The sequence below is a fragment of the Myotis daubentonii genome, chromosome X, assembly GCF_963259705.1.
Source record: "Myotis daubentonii chromosome X, mMyoDau2.1, whole genome shotgun sequence".
Taxonomy (NCBI): domain Eukaryota; kingdom Metazoa; phylum Chordata; class Mammalia; order Chiroptera; family Vespertilionidae; genus Myotis; species Myotis daubentonii.
The window spans coordinates 40,779,862-40,806,063 of NC_081861.1; the positions used below are offsets into that span (position 1 = coordinate 40,779,862).

At 45.1% G+C, this 26,202-nt stretch overlaps 2 protein-coding genes and 1 pseudogene across 2 annotated transcripts; 1 reads left to right on the forward strand and 2 right to left on the reverse strand.

The window, feature by feature from the left end:
* Window positions 1-1,518: 1,518 nt before the first annotated feature.
* On the reverse strand, window positions 1,519-5,482 carry CT47C1 (cancer/testis antigen family 47 member C1). Its single transcript, XM_059678642.1, has 4 exons — window positions 5,147-5,482; window positions 4,597-5,026; window positions 3,712-3,832; window positions 1,519-1,951 (listed from the first exon to the last, which is right to left on the reverse strand). The coding sequence occupies exons 1-4, from the start codon at window positions 5,480-5,482 to the stop codon at window positions 1,939-1,941; spliced, it is 900 nt and encodes a 299-aa protein (XP_059534625.1). The 3' UTR covers window positions 1,519-1,938.
* Window positions 5,483-10,165: 4,683 nt separating this feature from the next.
* Window positions 10,166-12,036, forward strand: LOC132224246 (60 kDa heat shock protein, mitochondrial-like; annotated as a pseudogene).
* A 3,044-nt stretch (window positions 12,037-15,080) lies between these two features.
* On the reverse strand, window positions 15,081-16,824 carry LOC132224039 (hsc70-interacting protein-like). The gene has a single exon (XM_059679118.1). It carries the CDS (start codon window positions 16,682-16,684, stop codon window positions 16,271-16,273), a length of 414 nt encoding a protein of 137 aa, XP_059535101.1. The 5' UTR covers window positions 16,685-16,824; the 3' UTR covers window positions 15,081-16,270.
* Between the last annotated feature and the right edge of the window lie 9,378 nt (window positions 16,825-26,202).

The following is a 26,202-nucleotide window of genomic DNA, read 5'->3' on the forward strand; positions in this document are numbered from 1 at the left end:
TTGATGGATGCACAAAATTGTGATTGTCACTGAATTGCTCACTTTTAAATGGTTAGTTTTATGTAAATTTCACCTCAATCAAAGAATGACAATATAAGTTAGAATATGAGATGTGCTACCATAGAATATAAGAGAAGGTATCAGTGCAATCAAGAAAGCACTTAGGAAACCTTAACTAAATGCAAAAATGAAGCTGTCTGGTTTCAACCGCAAGAGCCCTGCCCCTTCTCTGATGCTTTGGTCAAATAGGACTCCACCTTTTCCCCCTTAAGACAGAGTCCACAGATTAAACACATTATCTCCCTTTCCTCTTTTTATTTTTCTCATTTTTATTAGGAAATATCTTAGACTTACACAAAGATATAGGGAATAATACTATCAACATCTATGTATGTACCACCCAGCTTTAGATATGTAACATTACATTTCTTAAATTGAAGCCCACTGTTGAAGCCTCCTCAGTAAGATCCCCTTCCCTTTCTTTCTCCAAGACATAACCATCATCCTAAATGAAGTGTTTTATCTTTCCCACACATGCTGTTGCACTTGCCACATTGGTACACAGCTCCCATGAGCATGCTTTTTACTCCAGATACTTGTATCCACAATCAATGTATGGTGATCAGTTTGCATGGTTTTAGACTTCATGTACATGGTATTATGTTTGTATCCTTCTGGAACCAGCTTTCCCCCCTTATGCATTTTTCTGCTGCCATCACCCACTCTCAGCCCCCCTATCTCTCAGCCCCCGTGAGTTCTGGTCTCCGCAGTCCAGCCCTTGCCATCCTGTTCAGTTTACCTGCAACAGTTCCAAGCCAGTGAGTTAAGGCTGGTCCTACCTTGGGTGAGTCTCAGCCTCTTCCCCTGTGGCTTTAATAGTGCTTCTCAGACCTTTAAACTAGTGCAGGGGTCCTCAAACTACAGCCCGTGGGCCACATGCAAATACAAATATTGTATTTGTTCCCGTTTTGTTTTTGTTTACTTCAAAATAAGATATGTGCAGTGTGCATAGGAATTTGTTCATAGTTTTTTTTAAACTATAGTCTGGCCCTCCAACGGTCTGAGGGACAGTGAACTGGCCCCCTGAACTAGTGCTTCTCAAGCCTGCACTGCATCAGAATCCCCTGCAGAGCCTGCTAAATACAGGATGCTGGGCTACCCTTAGAGTTTCTGACTGAGTAGGTCTTGGGTGGAGCCCCAGAATTCCTGGGTGATGCTCATGATGCTGTTTTGGGGATCGAACTATGAGAACCACTGTTCCAAATCAATGTCTGGGCCCAGGCTCAGCAGCACCATCTGGCCTCCAGGCATGCTGGGCCACCTATGAGGTTTCCTTCAAAACTGTTCTAGAGCCCCTCTGTCTAGCAGACATATAATGCAAGTCACGTGTAATTTTAACTTTTCTAGTAGCTGCATCAAAAAAGAAACTGGAAAAATTCATTTTAATAGTATATTTTAATTCAATATGTTATCATTCAAACAGGTAATCAGTATACAGTTTATTAGTGACAGCGGTGACACCTTTTATAGTTAAGCACATCTCAAATCAGACAGAGCAGCTCTAAAGGCTTGACATCAAAAATTGTTTCCAACTCGACATTTTAATTTATTTTGGACTGCCATAAAATAATTTAAAGCAGGCATACAAAATGGTGGAAAGTAATAACTTTCAAAACAAAGAGGTAAGCGAGATATGAGTTGGAATTATTTATCTAACTAAACTCTGCCTGCATTTCAGTTTATTAATTGAAACAAACTTATTTTTAACTAAAACAAATGCTGTCAAATATAGCTATAAGAAATAAAAGATGTCATTGGATAGCACTTTCTGGGTGATGAAGTTTGAAATGATATCAGTGTTTAATATAATTAACATGGATTTATGAAAATGAAAATCTTCAGAAGAGTGAACAACAAATTCTTTCTTCTGTCTTCTTTCTAGTTCTCCAAACTGCAGGATGAAATGAGAGAAAAGTAACACTTACAAGGCATTAAACAACTCCAATGACTTTCTAAATCTAAGAAAATAGCCCTGTGTGTAACTGCTGCATTTGTGCGCTATATCCCAACGAGGAGAGAACACCACGCTTCCCTCTTGTAACCTGCCTTGCAGATCATTTGATTCTGTCCAAGAGATCTATTGTGACATTTGGTCCACCCTAAAATGCCTTGATATTTGGTTCTGTCCAGAATGCCCATGCTTAGGAAACGTCCTGGGTTCAAAAAGCCCATAATGTTTATATACACTTCTGATTTATAGGATTAATACATAAAAATATAAAGTTTTATTGGTCCAATAATTGTATTCTGGCCTTATTGCCAATAGTAACCTTTCTTGCCTCAGGAGCCTAGCTTGTAATGGCACATGGGGTTAGGTAGACAGCTCAGGGCTCCAATCTTGCAGAAAAGCATAATTTAAATATCAAGGACCTTTTGGCATAGACCAAATGTCTCTGTGGACTTTTGGACAGGACCACATATCTGCTAATTGCTACCTGCACCTTTGGGTATAGGATGCTTCTATAACCCATGGCTTCAATTGTGATCATACCAACTTGTCTCCCTCTTGCCTAGCACCCCAAATGCCTTTTCTTTCCCTTGAGAGCCCACACTGATATTTAAATAAATCTCTCCACCTTAAAAGCCTGTGCTCATTCTATAAGTGACACTCCCAGACCCTCAGTTTCCATATCACCCATATAAGAGGCTATTATAAAACATGCAGCTATGAAAGTGCCATAAAAGAGAGAAAGTTATTCATTTAAATATAGTCAAAGATAAGATAACTCTTGAGACTTAATTACCAATTCAGTGATTAACAATAATCATACTATGACTAAGTTTCTTTTCTTTTGACTGTCACATGAAATACAAAAATCTACAACCAAAAGTTTAGGTATTAATCATTAAATGTGGTCCTACTTGAAATTGTTATCTTTTTGCTATTTGTAAGTCGTCCTTGTCTCCTAGTTCTTATAGGAGACTAATTTCTTTTTTTAAACTTTATTTTTGTTGTTGACATGATTACAGATGCCACCATTTACCACCCCCCTTTGCCCACCTCCACCAGTCCCTGCCCCCACTTCCCTCTGGCCATCCCCACCTGTTTGCTGTGTCTATGGGTTAGGCATATATGTTCTTTTTGGCTAATCATTTCACCTTCTTTCATCTAGTCCTTTCCACCCCCCTCCTGTCTGACAGCTGTCAGTCTGTTCCATGTATCCATGCCTCTGCTTCTATTTTGTCAGTTTATTTTGCTTATTAGATTCCACATGTAAGTGAGATCATATGGTATTTGTCTTTCTCTAACTGGCTTATTTCACTTAGTATAATAATCAGACTGCATTTCTATGGCCAAGCAATGAAGGCCCAACCACACAGCCCAGCTACTTTAGCTGCTGCATCTAGTAACTGCTTTCTAAACAAATATTGGCCTTATGTACTGATTTCCTTAGACTTTACAGATAGAGGACAGAAGACCTCATGAGAACAAATGAGTAGCCATGAAGTATAGTTCAGTACATAATGTGTTTTATATTACTAGGTGTATGAGTAGTCTATTAACATTCTAAGTAGTTAAAATTGAATTTCAAAACTAATTTTAAACATTTTTAAAATTAATTTACTGGGAGAATTAAAAAAAAATAAAGCTGTCAGTAACAGGTAAATGCCAGGAATGGCTGGGTGATATTCAAAGCGACACACAGATACCTGGATTTGCTGGATCTGCTCTCTGCTGGATCCACAACCATTTCAGGTCCTTCCTGTTTTTGGTTCAACGCCTCGCTGTCTTCCTTACTTTCAGCACCCTCGGCCCCTTCTTCAGTTGTTTCTTTAGTGAAGAATAAGACAGACTTTGGGATCAGACATTCCCAGAAGAAAATCCCAGTTCATAATGAACGGGCTCACACATAAACCCTCAGGAGAAGCAGGAGGATGGAAGTAACTAGGAGAAGAGGAGCTGGGCACCTTCCCACTAGTTGCAGCAACACCCCCGTGGCCCTCACATTTCTGCTGCTCAATTGTTTGCACGGTGACATTACTTCCCTTTTTGTAGTAAACCTGTGCTGCTGGTGACTTCTGGCCTTGCGGAGAAAAAGGGATCAGAATAGCCAGGGTATTCTGTATGGTCTAGTCAGAACTGTCTTGGGGAAATAGTTTTGCCTCAGCGACAAATTCTGTGTGAAGCTCATTAGCCCCTCAAACCCCCGAATCTTTCATTTTTACAAAGTCCCCGGGATCAGTTCTCAGGGGCGGGGAAGCCGTAATGGGGTTGGGCTTCTCCTGGGCCTGCGGTGTGTTGAGGGCCTGGCCCACCCGAGTGAGCATGACCTCCGGTGCGCCAGCTGTGCCCACCACCTGCTCACAAGCAGCCCGCCCCCCCCATCCTCCTCCCCCCGCGCCCCCCGCCCCCCGCGCCCCCCCGCGCCCCCCCGCGCCCCCGCCCCCCGCCCCCCGCCCCCCGCGCCCCCCCCCGCGACCCCCGCCCCCTGCGACCCCGTGCCCCCCGCCCCTCCATCCCCCTGCCCCTCCGTTCCCCCCCCACCTCGCGACCCGACCCGACCTTATCCCCTATCCGCTCCCCCAGATTCTCACCCTGGGGGGCTTCGGCCTCCTGCGTGGGCTCCTCCTTCACCTCCTCCGCTATCTCCCCAGCCGCAGACTCCTCCTCCACCTTGGCCTCAGGCTCTGGGGCCAGGAACCCCTCTCCAGAGCCTACGGCTCTGTCGCCCTCGGGCAGCACAGCTGCAGCCCCCTCTCCAGAGGCAGCTGGCTCTGAGAGCACGCGGACCTGGGCCGCCTGACCTGGCAGGTGATGTCTGGGCGGAATGGCACTGCGAAAGGCGGGACGCAGGAGGATGTGGTCGTTGTTGTACAGACGGCGCAGCATTCTTCGCACCAGGTCCAGAAACATGATGTGAAAGCCCGCCAAGGGTAACAGGTTGGGGTCCAGCAGTATGTTATGGCGTCTCACCTCCTCTTCCTCCTCCTCCTCTTCCTCCTCCTCCTCCTCTTCCTCCTCCTCCTCCTCTTCCTCCTCCTCCTCCTCCTCCTCCTTCTCCTCCTCCTCTTTCTCCTCCTCCTCCTCCTCAGCTGGGCCAATGTCAGAATCCTCTTCACTGGTACTTCCCTCGGGGTCTCCCACTGCCCCGGCCTCCTCCCTCAGGCTCTCCATGGCCGCTGAGATTTCTGCTGCCACCATGGCGGCGGCTGCGTCCCCCCCGCCCCCCTGGGGCACGGAGTTGAAGATCAGGGCATCCCTATCTCCATCTACCCCGATCCAGGCCCCCGCCATTCGCACGGGACTCTCCCGGCCCCCTGGGGCCGGGTTCCCATCGTCACTATCGGACATAGTAGCGGACAGTACCTCCTCGGGCAGCGAGCGGGCTGTGGCGTCGACTGCCAAGATGGTGGCCAGGAGCGGCAGCCGTTGACAGGGCCCGCGGGAAGGGGCGGGGCGGAGGAGGAACTGGCTGTCCATTGGCAAACGGCCTCTGATTGGCAGGTGTGGACGGCCAACCCACCCACCAAGGCTTCGCCACACCACGGGGGGTGGGGCCACGAGCGTCAACAAAGGGCCGCGCCTGCGACTTACAAGCTCCAAGCTCATTGGCTAGGAAGTGAGGATTGACATGCCCTGTGTCCAATGGCAAAGGCCCTTAGCTTCTAGGATGGCTCACAATCAGCTCTCTTGTCTACGAGGCCTTAGGGTCCTGAGCTACCTTCAAGTCCACACAAGTCCTGTTCTTTCAATGTTGCAATTGTCTGAAATCTATAGTGCAGCAATTTTCAACAGTGCCATAAGAACTTTAAAAACATGTAATACCTGACTAGTTAGGGGCACTGATCTCTTTTCCCATTTAAAAAAAATTGACAGCCGTAACCGGTTTGGCTCAGTGGATAGAGCGTCGGCCTGCGGACTGAAAGGTCCCATGTTCCGGTCAAGGGCATGTACCTGGGTTGTGGGCACATCCCCAGTGGGGTGTGTGCAGGAGGCAGCTGATCAATGCTTCTCTCTCATAGATGTTTCTAACTATCTCTCTCCCTTCCTCTCTGTAAAAAATCAATAAAATACATTTTAAAAAATAATAAAAATATTGACAATGGGAGATATCTGTAATACTATCAACAATAAAAATATATTTAAAAAATTGATGACAGCCAACACCAGGGGTCCTCAAACTTTTTAAACAGGGGGCCAGTTCACTGTCCCTCAGACCGTTGGAGGGCCAAACTATAGTTTAAAAAAAAACTATGAACAAATTCCTATGCACACTGCACATATCTTATTTTGAAGTAAAAAAACAAAACGGGAACAAATACAATATTTGTATTTGCATGTGGCCCACGGGCCGTAGTTTGAGGACCCCTGGCCAACACACTAGCTGTTATTGTGAATGAATCAAAATTTTACCTATTTTTCTTAAATCAGTAATAAATATGTTTTTTGGTGTGCCACAGAATTTAAATAATTAGTTTATGTGTGTCATGAGATGAAAAATCACTGCTGTAAAGGGCAGAGAGTAAAAATTTTGGGTTTGGTAACTCAGAGGTACATTTGAAACCACTATGTAGATACTAATTTAACAACAGAGAAAACAAATGTCCACAACTATTTTATTCTTGAAACTAAAAATATAATGCTAATTGAATACAATCAACACTAATAAAAGAGAAAAATGGTAATTGGCGTACAAGCTACCCTTTTCATTGGCTAATCAGGGCTATATGCAAATTAACTGCCAACTAAGATTGGCAGTTAACTGACAACTAAGATTGGAAGTTAACTGACAACTAAGATTGGCAGTTAACTGCTGACTAAGATTGGCAGTTAACTGCCAACAAGATGGCGGTTAATTTGCATATGTAGGCACAATGCAGGGAGGTGAAAGGGAAAGCAGGAAGAAGCCCCCTGCCACTGACAGTGATCGGAAACCCAGGGGGGAGCTAAGAGCTGGGGGGCAGGGCAAAGGCGGCCCTGGGGCCGCCTTTGCCCTGCCCCCCAGCCATGATCGGAGAATCAGGTGCCTTTGCCGCCCTGGCCAGTGATAGCAGGAAGTAGGGGTGGAGCCAGCGATGGGAGCTGGGCACGGTCGAAGCTGGCAGTCCTGGGAGCTAGGGGTCCCTTGCCTGGGCCTAAAGCGGAGCCCACGATTGTGGGACCGCTGCAGCTGCGGGTCCCCGCTGCCCGAGCCGGACACCTAGGCCAGAGGCATCAGGCCTGGGCAAGGGGCCGATCCTGCGATTGGAGGGTGATGGGGGTCAACGCCTGAGGGCTCCCAGTATGTGAGAGGGGGCAGGCTGGGCTGAGGGACACTCCCCCCCACACACACCCAGTGCACGAATTTCGTGCACCGGGCCCCTAGTATTTATAATAAAGGTCTATTAATAAGAAGAGTGTAAGTCTTTTGGGAGAATAACATTTTGCTTAATTGGGGTTCAAAGTTAGTGATATCTATCAAAATTGATTGCATATGTTCATCTGTTGAACTGTAATGAGGTTTTACATAATTTATCTTTTAAAAAATATGGTGAGTGTTTTTAAAAGGGTTTTAAAAGCATGCTCAATTGCATACAGCTATTTCTCATTTATTTAATAGATGCATTTTCATCTGCTTGAGTACAGCAAAGGGTTAGAATCTGAATCAATTTATGACTTCAGAGATGTGCTATTTCAAAAGTGTACTCCATAGAATTTACTTAACTGCTTCTACCACTGATCCTTTAAATAAGCAAAGCAGATGATATCATTCCTTGAATTTGTTTTTAAACACTAGCATTTTAATTGAAATACAGGTATAAATCAGAAATTCCTGGTACAGTGCCTGCACTTAGTCTTACTTGATATAGGAATTGGATGTACAATGAAAAAATTATCATTTTCTTTATCCTTGGAGCAGAGGGAAGGAGAGAAAGGAGAGGTGGAAATATGGTTGCAGTATTTAAGAGTTGAACAAGAGAACAAAAAATCTTTCATAATGCCAACAACTGCACAATGAAGAACAACCTTGTATCTCATCAATTTTATAATTCATGCTCGATCAGAAGTTAGGTTCCCCTCTATGTATCTCAATTAATTCAAACCCCATACCCTCCAAAATACAAAGACAATTTAATTGGTATTCCCTAAGTAGAAGATCAAACATCAAAGGGAATTCCTCCTTCTGACATCTATTGATAGGATTTCACCAAAGTAGAAATCTAACACTTAAAAATGAAATATCTTGGCCAAGTAAGAAATTTCAGTTGTTAGTGGTATTACCCCACTGTATTACATATTAAATCAAACCTAGCATTAAATATGCTTGCACAATTATGCTGTGAATTATATAGTAGTGATGATGCTAGTGAAAAAGGACTATCATTAACCCAAGAAGAATAAGGGGGAGAATGTGAAAACAAGTAGGAAGCCAACAAAGAGTTGGTCATTTTCTGATGAGGAAAGGTAATTTTAAACATAGAAATATAAAAGGGGAAATATTACCTTAATCCTTCTATCCTATCTAATAAAAGACAAAGATGCAAATTGACCATACCTTTGCTACGCCCACCAGCAAATCAGAGCAATATGCAAATTAACCGCCAACAAAGATGACAGCTAATTTGCATACTGTAGGCAGGGCAGACAGTGGGAACCGCCATCCAGGCAGCGCGGGGCTCAGGCGGGGCACGGCAATCTCGGGGGCCCAGCCCCGTGTGCAGCCCCGGCTGGCGCGGGGCTCAGGAGGTGCGATCAGCAAAGCAGGACTGGGGATTGGTGAATGGGCACAAGGCAGACCTCCTGGTCCTTCCCCTCAGCTGGCAGGCTCCTATCAGTCTTCAGTTTCTACTGAAAGGAATGTGGTGCCTCCACTGCGCAGCCTCCCAGGACTCGGACTCGCAGGCTCCTGAGTGGAGACTTCAACAAGGTCTTCAGCACCTGCTCAGGGGAATAACGCCACCTCCCTACTCCACAGCTGCTTCTGTGTCTGCCAGAAACTGCGCATGCTCCTCCCTGTGACATGGGCGGGGCCAGAGTCTGAGTTGAGTGGTTCCAGGATAGTGATAGCAGCTGGACCAGTGCAGGGATGGAGGGACGGAGGGCAGGGAAGGAGCAAGGGGGAAGCCCTGGTTCCCTGCTCCTCCTCCCACAGGCATGGCCCTTGCTGCTATTATGATAAAAGGAGTTGTGTTTTTCTAACTGTCTGGGTAAAGGAAACAAGTGCCTGTTGACTTCTGATCTTACTCTCAGAGCTGCCAGTTAATCCCTCTGGATGCATCATATCCAACCTCCAAAGGATCCGAGGGGCAGGATCAACCTTCGTTCCATAGTTGAGGAAACTGACCAATAAACACATGTGTCTCATGCCTCAGTGTCAACTCCCGCAGAAATCTCCGGGTAATGACTCAGATTCTATATCCAAGGGTATATTTTCTTCTGTTTTCATGTTTAATTCAGCCCCAGGAATCAAATAATACAATAAAGAATAAAATGAGTTCAGAGGGCTCAGCATTGTATTCCCAGAGCCTTTGGTCCCACACAAACCGCAGAGCTCAGTTATCCTGAGATGAAAGGAAAGGAAAGAGAAACGTGAAAGGTTTCCCAGCTCAGTCACAGAGACATCTCATAACCACATATTAAGGACACGACATTAGCTTAGGGGTGGAAATGACACAAATGGAATAGAAGATGGAGCCATTTGGAGTGAGCAGGCTAGCATGGGGGCAGTTAGGGGCATGCAGGCCGGCGGGGGGGGGGGGTAGTTGGGGTGAGCACACTGGTACAGGGGGCAGTTGGGGGTGATCAGGCTGGCGGGGGAGGGGCAAGTTAGGGGCAAGCAGACAGGCAGGTGAGTGGTTAGGAGCCAGCAGTCCCAGATTGTGAGAAGGATGTCCGACTGCCAGTTTAGGCCCGATTGCTGTAAACCGGCAGTAGGACATCCTTCCAGGGGTCCCAGATTGGTGAGAGTGCAGGCTGGGCTGAGGGACACTCCCCCTTCCCCCGAGTGCACAAATTTTTGTGCACCGGGCCACTAGTATGTTAATAATATGAAACATTTTATATATCAGACGGGAACAGAATTAAGTAATTCAACTCTACTGCAGCATTATACATATCCTGTTCCCTCACTCACCACTGATGGCCTGCCTCACAGCTCACCAGCACTGCAGCTACCCCACATAAATGCCTTGATTACACAAAGTCCTTTGTCAGATTAGGCCAGTTTCCAGGGCACTGGCTTCTCATCTCACTCAGGCTTATGTCAAAGATGTAAATTTTGGCACAGGTGCCCAAGCCTCAGTGTTTCAAGGTATAGACCTTTTAGCTGATGCTGTACCATTACTATAGGGCCAAAGAGAAGAACAGTTATTATTAAACAGAGTTTGGGCAGTCCCAAAGTAACAAAAGAAAGTGTGATATTTGCAAAGTCCATTGCCTTAAGAGATAAATATAAAAATATTAGTGCTAAACTTGTTCAAGCTGTTGCCAATAATACAAATGAAGATGCTGGGAATGGCACTACCAGTACTACTGTACTGGTACACTATCTTGCCAAGGAAGGCTCTGAGAATATCAGTGACTGTGCTAATCCAGTGGAGATCAGGAGAGATGTGATGTTAGCTGTTGGTGCTATAATTTCTAAACTTAAAAAGCAGTCTAAACCTGTGACAACCCCTGAAGAAATAGCTCAGATTGCTACACTTTCTGCAAACAGAGACAAAGAAATTGGCGACATCATTTCTGATGTGATGAAAAAGGTTGGAAGAAAGGGTGTCATCACAGTAAAGGATGGTAAAACACTGAATGATGAATTAGAAATTATTGACGACATGAAGTTTGATTTGGGTTATATTTCTCCATACTTTATTAATACACCAAAAGGTCAAAAATGTGAATTCTAAGATGCCTATGTTATATCTAGGGAAAAGAAAATTTCTAGTATTCAGACAATTTGTACCTGCTCTTGAAACTCCCAATGCTCACCATGAGCCCTTAGTCATAATTGCTGAAGATGTTGATGGAGAAGCTGTAAGTACACTCATTTTGAATAGACTAAGAGTTGGCCTTCACGTTGTAGCAGTCAAAGCTCCAGGTTTGGGTGACAATAGAAAGAACCAGCTTAAAGTCATGTCTATTGATACTGGTGGAGCAGTGTTTGGAGAAGAAGGATTGACTCGAAATCTTAAAGATGTTCAGCTTCATGACTTGGGAAAAGTTGGAGAGGTCATTGTGATCAAAGGTGATGCCATGCTTTTGAAAGGAAAAGGTAACAAGGCTCAAATAGGGGAAAACATACTCAAGAAATCATTGATCAGTTAAATATCACAACTAATGAATATGAAAAGGGAAAACCTAAATGAATGTCTGGTAAAACTCTCAGATGGAGTAGCTGGGCTGAAGGTTGGTGGGACAAGTGATGTTGAAGTGAATGAAAAGAAAGAATAACAGATGCGTGCCCTCAATGCTACATAAGCTGCTGTTGCAGAAGGCATTGTTCCTGGAAGGGCTTGTGCCCTGCTTTGGTGCATCTGGCCTTGGACTCATTAATTCCAGCTAATGAGGGTTTTAAAAATTGGTATAGAAGTTATTTATAAAGCATTCAAAAATTCTGCAATGACTATTGCTAAGAATGCAGGTGTCAAGGGATCACTGATAGTTGAGAAAATTATGCAAGGTTCCTCAGAAGTTAGTTATGATACTATGCTTGGAGATTGTGAATTTGGTGGAAAAGGAATAATTGATCCAACGAAGGCTATAAGAACTGCTTTATTGGACACTGCTGGAGTGGCCTCTCTGTTAACAACAGCAGAAGCTTTAGTCACAGAAATTCCTAAAGAAGAGAAAGACCCTGGAATGCATGAGAATGGGAGGTGGTATGAGAAATGGCATGTTCGAATCCTAGAATAGTGCTTTACCATCATTAATGAGAACTGTGAAAGGAAGCTCAAGGCAGTGCTCCTCACCTATAACTTCAGAGAAGTAGGTTGAAGGAAATGACTGAAGACAAGGCTGGCTGATGCTTAAGAAAATTACTATAACCATCAGCTACTGCTTTCAGTTGACAATGTACAATGGTCTACTGCTGTCATTGTCCATGCCTACCGATAATTTTTGTATTTTTGTTTTATTTATTTAATTTTTCATTTTCAATTACAGTTGATATACATCATTACATTAGTTTTAGGTATGCACCCCAGTGACCAGAAATTATATAATTTAATACTTAACCATCCCAATAAATCCTGAAACCATTCAGCACCACACCTAGTTATTAGACTATTATTGACTACATTTTCTATGCTGTACTATATATACCCATGACTATTCTGTAACAACCAATTTGTACTTCGTAATCTCTTCACCTTTTTCACCCATCCTCCCAATCCCCCTCCCATGTAGCAACCAACAAAAAGTCCTCTGTATATATGAGTCTTTCTGTTCTGCTTGTTCATTTTGTTTGTAGATTCAACTGTTGACAGATAGGTATTTATTGCCATCTTATTGTTCATATTTTTATCTTCTTAAATAAGACTCTTTAACATTTCATATAATACTGGTTTGGTGGTGATGAACTTTAGATTTTTCATGTATGTAAAGCTCTTTATCTGTCCTTCAATTCTAAATGATACTTTGTAGGGTAATATTCATTGTAGGTCCTTGATTTTCATCACTATGAATATCTCTTGCCATTCCCTTCTGGGCAGCAAAGTTTCTTTTGAAAAATAAGCTAACAGTCTTATGGTAGTTCCCTTGTAGGTAACTTACTGCTTTTCTCTTGCTGCTTTTAAGATTCTCTGTTTGTTTTTTCCCTTTTGCATTTTAATTATGAAGTGTTTTGGTGTGGGCCCCTTGGGTTCATCTTGTTTGGGACTCTGGGCTTCCTGGATGTGTATGTCTGTTTCCTTTACTAAGTTAGGGAAATTTTCTGTCATTATTTTTTCAAACATGTTTTCAATTTTTTGCTTTCTCTCTTCTCCTTCTGGCACCCCCATGATGCAAATATTGGTATGCTTGAAGTTGTACCAGAGTTTCCTTACACTATCTTCATTTTTAAAAATTCCTCTTTCTTTTGCTGGTCTGATTAGGTGTTTTGTTTGTTTGTTTGCTTCCTCATATTTCAAATTGCTGATTTGATTCTTAGCATCACCTATTCTGTTGATTCACAGTAAATTATTCTTTATTTCAGTTAGTGTACCCTCCATTTATGACTGGTTCTTTTTTATACTGTTGTTCTCACTAAGTTCCTTGAGCATCCTTATAACCAATGTTTGAACTCTGCATCTATTAGATTGATTGTCTCAATTTTGTTTCATTTTTTTCCTGAAGTTTTGGTCTGTTCTTTCATTTGGGCCGTGTTTCTTTGTCTCCTCATTTTGGCCACCTCCCTGTGTTTGTTTCTATGTAGTAGGTAGAGCTGCTGCATCTTCCAGGCTTGGTAGTATGGCCAAATATAGTAGACATCCTGTAGGATCCAGTGGCACAGCCTCCCCAATCACCAGAGCTGGACACTCAAGGTGCATACCTGTGTGGTCTGTATACACTCTTATAGCAACTTGATGTCAATGGGAAGGATTTACCCAGGCCAAGGTCAGTCACTGCCTGTGTTCTGCCCAGGACCACCAGGCATAAGCTACAAAGTGATCTGCAGATGGATGCTTCTTGTGTTGGGCTTGGAAGTAGCCAGGTGAGGCCAAGCTGTGAACCATGGTTGGCTGCCGCCAGTGCTGGGCCTGGAGCCACTTAGCAAGAGGTATGGGGCTTGCTGAGGCCAGATGATGCTTATTTGAGAGATTTTTGGAAAATCTGAAACATGAGCCAAGACAGGCCATTCCTATGGTAAAGCCACTGGAAACAGCTTGGGTGGGCTCCAAAGGTGGGTGAGGCAGGATCTCAGGGAATAATCACGTGGGGGCAGACAGTGTGATCAGGTTGATGGAGTCTCATATGGCCCCCGCCTGCTGGTTCTGTAGGGGAAGGGCTCATCAAAGAACAGTGGCTTCTGCCTAAACTTCTGTCTGGGAGAAAGATGTCCCTCCAGCTCTCGCCCTGATGCCAAACAATTCAGTTTCTCCCCATATGTCTCTGGTGCCTTTCAAGCTGCTATACCCACACTGGAGCTAAGAGCAAGTGAGTTCAAGTAAATCTGTACAGGGGCCCTTTAAGAGGAAGTGTCTGGGACTCCAGTAGCCTCAGCCTCCCTCAGCCTCAATTCCCACTGGTTTTTACAGTCAGAAGTTATGGGGACTTCTCTTCCTGGGACTGGAACCCTGGGCTGGGGGGCCTGGTGTGGGACTGGAACACCTCACTCCTCAGAGGGGACCTCCACAGTCAAGATATCCTTCCTGATTTTTATCCAACACATGTCAGTGTAGAACCAACCTGTTCCATGCCTCCACCCTTCCTACCAGTCTTGATGTGGCTTCTCCTTTAATTCCCTAGTTGTAGGCCTTCCATTCAGCTCTATTTCAGGTGGTTCTGAATTATGATTATTCTGTAGTTTAGTTGTAATTTTGATGTGGTTGTGAGAGGAAGCATTTTTTACCTATTCCACCATCTTGACTGGAAATCTTATTTTGTATTTTTGAATAAAAATACATTTGTACATTCCCAATAAATGCAAGAGTCATATACCAATGAACTGTTTTCAGTTTAAATCAGTGAGTCATTTTTACTACTATTCTGTTAAAATCAGGATTTTAGTGCTTGCCATCACCTGATGAGAAGTTAAGAAGCAGTCTTTCTGTGGAGAGTAAGAATAATTGTGTAAAAAATAGAGAAATATCCAATTATGTGAAACTTTGTGTAATAAAATTTGTTTAAAGTTAAAAAACAAATAAAATATAAACCATCTCTTCACTACAGTGTAAGATTTACATGCTTCTGTACAAGGATACGTTATTTAAAATGTAGTAAGATTGCTTCTGCCCTGCCAAGTAATTTCCGTCCCTACCTAGTTCCTACTACAATACTGGTGGTTCCAGTAGTTTTATGAAAATAAATCATTTTAAAATATAAAGCATTTAAAAAGAAAAATCAAAATGCCTCAGTAACTTCGTATTCAAATCAAATTTTATCTATTTAAATGTTACATTTTTCTTCCCACTAATAAGCCTTTATTTTACTCAAACTGAGCAATAAATTTTCCATTCTGAAGTATCTTCTTTGCCCAATTAATTCAAAGGAAAACACCAAAATAATTAGTAAACAAAAATGTAGGGTTTTTTAAAATATATTTTTTACTGATTTTCAGAGAGAAAGGGAGAGAGAAACATCAATGATGAGAGGGTATCATTGATCAGCTGCCACCTGCACACCCCCTACTGGGGATCAAGCCCACAACCTGGGCATGTGTCCTGTTTGGGAATTGAATCGAGACCTCTTGATTCATAGGTTGACGCTCAACCACTGAGCCACACCAACTGGGCTGACACACCTTTTTTATTTGTTTTGAAATATTAAAGTTTAAAAGTGTTTAAAGTTTGTAATTCCTAGTAGGAGAACATTATCTGAATGAACATTCTAATGGAAAATCACTATAAAATATTACAGCTTTATGTGGGGCAGAGAGGTAAGGATTCTCTTCAAAGCTTTCTTCATGAGAAGTTCAGAGGTACACTGGTTTGTATTTTGCAATATCCATTTGGGAGATTTAGGTTGCTTTTCCTCCAGCAAGGATTTTATTTGTAAGAAGGGCATTACACTTGACCACTAAATTTGGCTGACAAGTTACTGATGAGATTAACAACCTCTGGGTTGCTCTGATATTTTGACATATTTGCCAGGTTCTGGGCCACATCCTGAAAGGCCACTATAACTTCTGGATCCTGCATGGATTCAATAACCTCTGGATCACAAATAATTTCATTGAGCCCAGGCATTCCTACTATTCAGGCATGCCTCTTCCCAATCCAGGCATTCCTCCAGAAAAAAATTACCAGGCATTCTTCAAGGAAAGCTAGCTGGAAATGAGCCATACAGAGCTCCTGATTGTCCTCTGGCTTCTTCCTCCCTCTTGGCTCTCTCATTTTGTTAGGAGTCTTCTTAACCCTTTCCATTCTTTCTTTGACCTCTCACTCTTCAGGTTTCCACTCACATTTCCTCCAATGTTCTGCAATTTTCTGGACCCTTGGTTGAACTTCTTTCATCATCGCACTAGCATCTTCATAATCCAATTTACACACAAGGTCAATATAATGGACTGCTTCTTCCCAGTGGTCCAGAAGTCTGTGTGCTCTGCCTTGCCATTTGTAAGGCTGAGCTAAATAACGATTTATTTCAATAACTCTGTCAGTCTCCAATGGCAGCATTTGGCTTCTGTAATTTGATAAAGACACTGGCTGTCTTGGCATACAGAATGGCCAAGTGAGGATTCAGCTTGATGGCATCTGTGAACAAGTCAATGGCTTTCTGTAGTTCACCATTACTTAGGGCATCAATGGCAGCCACACTTTTATCATTTGCCTGATCCATCATGGCCTCAGTTATCTCTACACTTTCATCTCTCATTTCTTGAGAGGCATCAGAATTGGGTTCAATCACACCTTCATGGTCATTTCCGAGATCATTTTTCTCACTTAATGTTTCCTCTGATTTTACATTTTCTGCTACCTTCTTACTATCTGTTTTTTCCTTCTTAATATTTTCCTCTGATTTAGTTTTATGAGTAACAGGTAGTACTTTACACCTCCACATGCTGCTCATCCACTCCCCCAAGAAGGCTTTTCCTCAGTATGCAGAATGCTTGGATCCTGCTTACACATTTACACCCAGGCCCAAAGCTCCCTCACTTTGCACAGGTCTATGGTCATGAAGCTTAGGAAGGCCACAGGTGAGGCTGAGGCTGCAGCACTAGCTCAATGTGACCATATAGAGGGGTTTCTATACTTTATCTTGCAAATATCTTTTTCACACAGATATTGGCAAATATTGATATCAATCCATGAGCTAGGTATTTCCAAGCATATGTTTTTTTAAAATTTTATTTTTCAATTACAGTTTACATTCAATATTATTTATTAGTTTAAGGTGCACAGCATAGTGGTTAGGTCATGTAAAATATATTTTACAAAGTGTTCCTCCTGATATTTCCACTACCCACCTGACACCATACATAGTTATTCCAATATTTTGACTCTATTCCCTATGCTGTGTTTTATATTCTCATGACTATTTTGTAACTATCAATCTCCATTTCTTAATCCTTTTTCCTATTTCACCCAGTCCCCTTCTGGCAACTATGAGTCTGTTCTCTGTATTTATGAGTTTATTTCTGTTCTGTTTGTTTGTTTGTTTTGTACTTTAGATTCAACATGTAAATGAAATCATATATTTATCTTTCACTGACTGACTTATCTCACTTAACACAAGCATGTGATTTTAATTGAGCATATTTATATCTTGGAAAACATTTATAGAATTCTGTTAGATTTTTCTCTCAATATTTGCCTTTTAGCATGTCATCATATTATAGACTAGAGGCCTAGTGCACGAAATTCATGCATGGGTGTGGTCCCTAAGCCTGGCCAGTGATCGAAGCGTGAGCGTCTGGTATGGAAGGGCAGGTCTCAGCTGACCTCTAGGCCCTGGGCAGCACCTGGGCCCCTGGGCCCCCACATGCCCCCCTTTGCCTGAGTCCTGGCACCCAAGTCCCCACACAGAGATGCAGTGAACACAGCTGGACACTGTGGGCTGGGGCGCAGCGTGGGCCTCTGGGCCGCCCAGTGGCTCTGCACAGAAGCCAGGCAGGCAGCTCACTCTCTCCTGGCCAGCCTCGCAGACTGGCTCCTGCGCAAACCCACCAGGAGTCCAACCAGCCCCTGTGGTCCCAGCAGCTGCGGCCTGGCTCACCCAGAAGAGGCCACACAGGTGTGGGGTGGGCTCCTCGCAGCCACCCAGCACCTGAGCACAGGGGCTTCTCTGATGCAAGCCCTGGCCTCCCGGGAGAGGGTAGCAGGGAGATTGAGAGTGATCTCAGTGGACATCTCACATTCTCACCGCACATCTGTCCCAGTTATTCCTGCCCCCAGGTAGCCAGCGAGAGGTGTCAGCCCCCTACCCAGGAGCTGTAGGAGGTTGGTCACCAGCCACCCACCCCCAGTTCCCTGTCCCAGCCCAGGGTCCAATCTCAATCGGGCGATTAGCCGGCCACTGGTCTCCGTCTACGGGACGATTGGTCAGGGCCAGGCCCCCCGCCCAGCTCCCTCAGCACCTGGGAGCCAGGTGGTTGCCCTGACCCCTGCTGCTGCTGCTGGTCGCTGTCTGTGGGGTGATCAGTTGGTGCTGGGCGGCAGCCCCACCTCCCCACTGCCACCACTGGTCACTATTGGAGGGGCAAATGGGGCCGTGCTTGCACTTGCCTTAGCCAGTTGCTGCCTGCTCACCTGCTCCACCATCCCCCCCGTGGTCCCACTCTCGTCGGAGCCCATCGAAGCAGGCAGTGCCTCTACTGCTGCCCACTGCCAGTGCTGCATTGTCACCCCCTGGTGGTCAGTGCCTGTCATAGTGAGCAGTCAAATTCCCAGTAGAACAATTTGCATATTAGGCTTTTATTATATAGGACTAGTAGCCCAGTGCACGAAATTCGTGCACTGGGGTGGGGTGGGGAGGGGCCCTCAATCTGGCCTTCACCCTCTTCAATCTGAGACCCCTCAGGGAATGTCCAACTACCTGTTTGTGCCCACACTTTTAACAGATAACAGCTCCATTGTTGTTTCTTTCTTATGCTTAAAACCATTGGAATTAGTAGGCATTCAAAGTGTGTATACATTTTGGGGGGACACCCTGTATATCTCTAGTCAGTGGTAAAAGAAACTAACAGCAGATTTGGAACCCCAAGACAGGGAACCTCGCTCACTCCCCACATGTCTCCCACTTCACTTTCCACCTTCGTGGCAGCAGGAGAATCAACGTTTTCTCTCATTAATTTGGAAAAGCACGTCCTGTCACCCGCTGCCTGGCAGGAGTGCACTAGGCCCCAAGCAAGCAAGGCTCAGTTAGGGCAGCCTTCGCTCATGGGTGCTGGCACCCAAAGTGCACGTTCCTCCTCTACAGCCGCCCCGACTATCCCACTGTTTCACTGAGAGGACGGAATTCCTCTCCGCCTCTGGGTTCTTGATCTTGAACACTGACCGAAGGCACCTCAGCGAGGGCCGCCCGTGCCTACCAGGTGTGTCTGTCTGCACCTGCTCCTGCCTCAGCACCTGCATTAACCCCCCAGAGGTGATCTCGTAGCTGCACTGGCCTCCGTGGGAACAGGGCATCACCACTCCGCCCTCTCACTGTCATCTCACAGTCGCCCACCCTCAGCACCCAGAGCACCCAGACACTCTCCAAAGGACGTGAGCGCATCAGAGGGGATGTGTGCACATCCTGTGGGGGTGTTAGGCATGCTGGGTTGATGGAAGTGTGGTGGAGAGGCGGGGGGAACTTGTGCACGCCTTGGTTTGCAACTGTTGCAGGCGCGGGAGGGTGACAGTGTGCTGGGGGATGTTCGCACGCCAGGGGTGGATGTGCACACCGGAGGCCTCTGGCTTTGCAGATCCGCAAACCCCCGTGGTGCGGCCAGGAGGATGTCAGTCTGGCCCGCCACGGTGGCTGTCCCTGCGATCCTGCACCTTCTGGGCCAGGAGGCGGATCTTGCGCAGTCACTCCTGGGCACTGATGGCCTGCAGGCGCTACTTCAGCTCAGCCTGCAGGCTCCGCTTGGCGTGCTCACAGCTGTCACCACCGCCATGTGGGGAGTACAGGCCGCCTTCCGCCGGCCTGCCTCCCCTGTCCAGAGGCTCTCTGCGCTGCTCACCTGCCCAGAGTGACTGGGGCTGGGTGGAAGCCAGGCGTCCTGCCCTGCCCAACCCCGGCCAATCCACTCCTGTGCGAGCTGCCGCCCCACCGGGAAGGGTCACAGATCCGGGTCCCGGGACCGCAGACAGCCTCAAGCACTGCCCCCTGCCCGGCAGGGTCACAGATCCGGGTCCTGGGACTGTGGACAGCCTCAAGCACTGCCCCCACCCGCCAAGGTCACAGATCCGTGTCTTGGTCCCGTGGACAGCCTAAAGCGCTGCCCCCTGCCCGCCAGGTCACAGATCCAGTCCTGGACCGCGGACAGCCTCAAGCACTGCCCCCCGCCTGGCAGGGTCACAGATCCGGTCCTGGGCCGTGGACAGCCTTTCCCTCTGCTGCCCGCCTTCAGTATGCAAATTAGCCACCATCTTGTTGCTTCAGGGTGGGGGTCCCCATGGGGTGCCTGTTTGCAGCTGGTCACACCCCCTTCAGGGTGGGGGTCCCCATGGGGTGCCTGGCCAGTCTGGGTGAGGGGCTGAGGGCCGTTTTCAGGCTGGTGGGCGACTGAAGCTCCCAACTTCTCCTTTTTCTTTTTCTTTTTTATTCTGGGATTTATTTACCTTCTATGGCTGTCACTGGAGCTGAGAGCTGGCTTTAGCTCTGAGGCCCGGCTGCAGCTCTGAGACCTCGGCTGCTGAAAGCAGGGATATGGGTTTGTTTGGATTCTATAATTGAAACACCGTTGCAGTCCTGCTGGCTGAAGCCCGGCTGGCCGAAAGCAGGTTTCTGGAGATTGTTTAAGTTCTATAATTGCAACATTGTTTCTTATAGTGCAAGCTCAGAGGCCGGCAGCAGCAGGTGGGGAACCTTGGCTTCCTCCATCACTGGAGCAAGCAAGCTTCCTGTTCGCTTCAGCTGCCTGGCTGCTGGCCGCCATCTTAGTTGGCAGTTAATTTGCATATAGCCCTGATTAGCCAATGGGAAGCGTGTTGGAGCTACGGTTAATTACCATGTTTGTCTATTATTATATAGGACTAGAGGCCCGCTGCACAAAAATTTGTGCACTCGGGGGGAAGAGGGGTCCCTCAGCCCACCTGTGCCCTCTCGCAGTCTGGGACCCCTTGGGAGATAACGACCTGCTGGCTTAGGCCTGCTCCCAGGTGGCAGAGGGCAGGCCCAATCCCTAGGTGCAGCCCCTGGTCGGGCTCAGAGCAGGGCCGATTGGGGAGTTGGGGCGCCACCCCCTGTCATACACAAGCAGGGCTATCGGGAGGTTGTGATTCCACCCTCAGTCATGCTCAGGGTAGGGCCAATTGGGGGGTTGGGGCACCATCCCCTGTCACACTCAAGGCAGGGTCGATGGGGAGGTTGCGGCGCCACCCCCTGTCATGCACAGAGCAGGGCCCATCAGGGGGGTTGGGGCTCTGTACCCTGTCATGCACAGAGCAGGGCCAATCAGAGGGTTGGGGCGCCACCCTCTATCACCCACAGAGCAGGGCCGATCAGGGGATTGGGGTGCCGCCACTCTCACACTCAGGGCAGGGCCGATGGGGAGGTTATGGCTCTACCGCATCACACACAGAGCAGGGCCCGTGGGTGGGGGGGTTGGGGCGCTGCACCCTGTCACACACAGAGCAGGGCTGATCAGGGGGTTGGGGCGCTGCACCCTGTCACACACAGAGCCACAGGGCGATCAGGGGATTTGGGCCCTGCCCCCTGTCACGCTGATCCCGGTGCCGGGAGGCCTCGTGGCTCTGCTGATCCTGGTGCTGGGAGGCATATTACCCTTTTACTATATAGGGTAGAGGCCTGGTGCATGGGTGGGTTCCTGCTGGTTTGCCCTGAAGGGTGTCCTGGAGCAGGGTGGGGGTCCCCACTGGGGTGCCTGGCCAGCCTGGGTGAGGGGATGATGGCTGTTTGCAGCTGGTCACACATCTTTCAGGGTAGGGGTCCCCACTGGGGTGCCTGGCCAGTCTGGGTGAGGAGCTGAGGGCTATTTTCAGGCTGGGGGTGACTGAAGCTCCCAACCACTCCTTTTTTTCTTTTTCTTTTTTTTAATTCTGGGCCAGCTTTAGCTTTGAGGCTTGGCTCCAGCTCTTAGGCCTCCACTGCTGAAAGTAGGTTTCTGGCCTTTGCTTACAGTGTTGTGATCCTGCTGGCTGAAGCCCGGCAGGTTTCTGGGGTTTTGTTTAGCTTCTATGTTTGTTACATAGTTGCTTGCAGCTCAGAGGCCTGCAGCGGCAGGGGAACATTGGAGTCCTCCGTCACTGAAGCAAGCAAGCCTCATGTTAGTTTCAAGCTGCCTGGCTGCCGGCTGCCATCTTGGCTGGCAGTTAATTTGCATATTGCCCTGATTAGCCAATGGGAAGGGTAGCGGTTGTACACCAATTCCATGTTTCTCTTTTATTAGATAGGATTAGTCACTTCTAATTGAAGTTTATGTGGAAGCTGCTCAATTGCACAGTTAGGTGAGTGTGAAATATGGAAATTTCCTTTGCACTTTCATAGAGGTCTGAAAAAAGCTGCTGGAACTATTGTCTGAGCTTGGATATATATCCACTGCAACTATGGGTGGAAATGGAGATCTTGCTCCTTATTTTAACTTCTGGCAGCATGCGAAGCATATAAAACAGCCCGACAGTACTTTAATTTGAATGATTTTAGTTGTCATTGAAATGACTCTACCACAGTATAACTTTTGTATATAAGCACTCTTTGCCTTGTAATTGTGGGTTGAATTGATTAAGAAATATTATCAAACCTACAAGAAAAGCTTATTTCTAAAGTCATTCAGTTATACATAATAATATGTGAAGGGGATTTTGTTAATTAAATAATTCAGTCTCCACCTTGAGGCACACACACACACACACACACACACGCACAGCTTTACCACTGTAAAGCAATATAATTGCTCTGTGATAGAGCAAGTAAGAATATTCAGCTTCTATTCCTGACAGAAGTTCACAGAACTGTGGTAGTTAAGTTCATGAAAGTGAAAGAAGTTTCCCATTGATACTATTGGTTGGATAACACATGAGACATTCAAATATTGTCTGCAATGCAACTGCTGATAAATAATACAATTAATAATCATAATAGTTAAATACCTTACATTTTCACACGTTTTGTATATTTGTTCACGAACCTTTTTCTGCTCCACACATATTTGTACTACCATCAGTTTTAACACATCTTAGCAGATACCAATTCAGGTTACACTCAGTTATTTTCCAATTTCTTAAAAAATATTCTCCCCAGAGTAGATCCATGCAGACTATTCATAGATACTAATTCTTCAGTCACTTTAAACTCATTACCCACCTCTCAGTCCTGGTCTCCTCATTCCTGTCACCACCAAATTCCTGGGATAACAAGTATGAATTTTTTTCTAGGCAGTGCAAGTATTACCAGGACAATCTCAGGCAAGTCTTGAGACTCAAAGCTCTCCCAAAGAAAATAAAAGTTCTAATTGGATGTCTCTCAAATCTCTTGAAGTAAGCCCATAGCTCTGCCACTTGGCATCCCAAGAAAAAGCTCATTAGGAAGCTGCCAATGAAAAACTATGGCTATGACTTAAATGACACACTAGACCAGATGTATTTAATTGATATCTTCAGAGCATTTCATCCTAAAGCATCAGAATATACATTCTTTTCAAGTGCACATGGAACATTTTCTAGGATAGACCACATATTAGGGCACAAAACAAATCTCAATAAATTTAAGATGATTGAAATGATAACAAGCATATGCTTTGACCATAATAGTATGTAACTAGAAGTCAATCACAAGGGGGAAAAAAAACCTGAAAAACACTCAGACACCTGGAGGCTAAGTAACATGCTACTAAATAATGAATGAATGGGTTAACAATGAGATCAAGAAAGAAATAAAAAGATACCTTGTAACAAATGAAAATGAGAATCCAGCAACCCAAAATCTATGGGACACAAAAGCAACCCTAAGAAAGAAATTCATAGTATTACAGGCCTACTTCAAGAAATAAATTCTCAAATAAACAATCTAACTTTGCACTTAAAGGTACTAAATAAGAAAAAATAAACAAAACCCAAAATGAGTAGAACAGAGAAAATAATAAAGATCAGAGAAGAAATAAATGAAATAGAGTCTAGAAAACAGTACCAAAGATCAATGAAACCAAGATTTGGTTCTTTGAAAAGATAAACAAGAATGATGAGCCTTTAACTAGACTCGTCAAGAAAAAAAGTCTTAAAAAATTGTGACAGAGTAAGTGGAAGCTACAATGACATTCTCCCAGGACCAAACTGGAAATACAACTAAAATATTCCTTCTTTTACTATATAAGACCCTGTGTGATCTGGCCTTTGTCTGCCACTGGTCTCATAGTTTCTAGAACACATGAAGTTCTTTCCTACCCATGGGATTCCATATGCTTGAAGTCAGCCTTGGGAAGAGTTTTACCGGAATCCTTAGCCCCTACTTCTATGTAAACTTGTGTGAATTATTTTCAACACAATGGTAAAGTGCGATGAAATCTAACAATCTGCTGTCAAAGCTTTGCATTCTGGTTTGAGGCTATAATTTTCTGGAGAAAGAAATCTCTTGCCAGTGAGCACTTAGTACAAGGACTATGTATGTTGAGAGGGGAGTAAATTTTTCTTTCAGAACAAAGGCACTCTGAGGACTGGCAGAGGCCCTGCTTCAACTCTTCCCATAGCTGACTTCTCATTCTTTGAGTCTCAACTTCAATGTCACCTTATCAAAGAAGCCTTCTCTGACCTCAGTCATTTTCTATCTCAACACCATGTCTATTTCCTTCAAAGAACTTATCACCATCTCTAAATATAGATTTGCTTGTCTGTCTTTCTCGCTGTAAGTTCCATGAGAACAGAGACCTTGTTTGTCTTGTGGGATGCTGTATTTCCAACACCTAATACACAATCACCCCCTGAGAAGTGTCAGTTGATGAGAAAGAAAAAAACTCCTAAGGAGAGAATGCAAAAATAAAGAGAAGGGTCTAGCTTAGCACCTTGCTCAGGTGCCTCTTGCCATCCTGATTGGCATCACAAAAAGTCTTCATTTCATAAGGAAAGTCCCAACTTCAGCCAGCCATTCTCAAATACAGCAGCACATCAGAATTCCCTGGGAATTAAAAAAAAAAAAAAAAGGTGTGATAGTCACTCCTCCCCATCAGGTCAAGGTTTCATTTCAGTCTGGGGCTCTGGCAGACATTCTCAGTGCACTACATCTGCCACTGGGTGGAGCAGTGTGATTGTGTTTTACAATAGAAACCAGGCTTTGCTATAGAAAGATAAATTACAAGCTTTTATGATTTTAGTAGAGGTCCAATGCATGAAATTCATACAAGAGTAGGCCTTCCTTCCCCTGGCTGCCAGCGCCGGCTTCTTTCTGGCACCCAGGACCCGGGCTTCCCTTGCAGCCCCTGCTTTGTCAGGAAGGTTGTCCGGTCTAATTAGCATATTACACTTTTATTCTTGTAGATCAGTGATGGCGAACCTTTTGAGCTCGGCATGTCAGCATTTTGAAAAACCCTAACTTAACTCTGGTGCCGTGTCACATATAGAAATTTTTTGATATTTGCAACCATAGTAAAACGAAGATTTATATTTTTTATATTTATTTTATATCTTTAAATGCCATTTAACAAAGAAAAATCAACCAAAAAAATGAGTTCGCATGTAACCTCTGACACGCGTGTCGTAGGTTCGCCATCACTGTTATAGATAGTTGTTTTGACAATTCTTTTTTAAAAAATTTATTTATTTATTTATTTATTTATTTATTTATTTATTTATTTTAATTTCTTCATTGGTTAAGGTATACAAATGTGTCCTCATCCCCCCATTAACCCCCAACCTCCCCCCCCCCCGCCCGCACTCATACTCTCATCTCCCTGTTGTCCGTGTCCATTGGTTTGGCTTATATGCATGCATACAAAACCTTTTTTTATTGATTAAGTTATTACATATGTGTCCTTATCCCCACGTTACCCCCCATCACCCCCACTCATGCCCTCACCCTCCCTGTTGTCTGTGTCCATTGGTTAGGCCTATATGCTTGCATATAAGTCCTTTGGTTGATCTCTTTCCCTTACCCCCACCCTCCCCTACCTTTCTTTTGAGGTTTGACAGTCTGATCAATGCTTCTCTGTCTCTGGATCTGTTTTTGTTCACCAGTTTATGTTTTCATTATATTCCACAAATGAGTGAGATCATGTGGTATTTATCTTTCTCTGACTGGCTTATTTCACTTAGCATAATGCTCTCCAGTTCCATCCATGCTGTTGCAAATGGTAAGAATTCCTTCTCTTTTTTTTACCGCAGCATAGTATTCCATTGTGTAGATCTACCACAATTTTTTTTAGCCACTCATCTACTGATGGGCACTTAGGCTGTTTCCAGATCTTAGCTATGGTGAATTGTGCTGCTATGAAC

What these genes read in the sequence shown, in the direction of transcription:
- LOC132224039 (XM_059679118.1), bottom strand. Translation starts at nt 16,684, where the DNA reads ATGAGCAGCATGTGGAGGTGTAAAGTACTACCTGTTACTCATAAAACT.
- CT47C1 (XM_059678642.1), bottom strand. Translation starts at nt 5,482, where the DNA reads ATGGACAGCCAGTTCCTCCTCCGCCCCGCCCCTTCCCGCGGGCCCTGT. An exon ending in TGAGGGAGGAGGCCGGGGCA is followed by an intron (nt 5,027 to 5,146) that starts GTGGGAGACCCC and finishes GAGGAAGAGGAG; the next exon opens with GAGGAGGAGGAAGAGGAGGA. An exon ending in GGAGGCCGAAGCCCCCCAGG is followed by an intron (nt 3,833 to 4,596) that starts GTGAGAATCTGG and finishes TCTTCACTAAAG; the next exon opens with AAACAACTGAAGAAGGGGCC.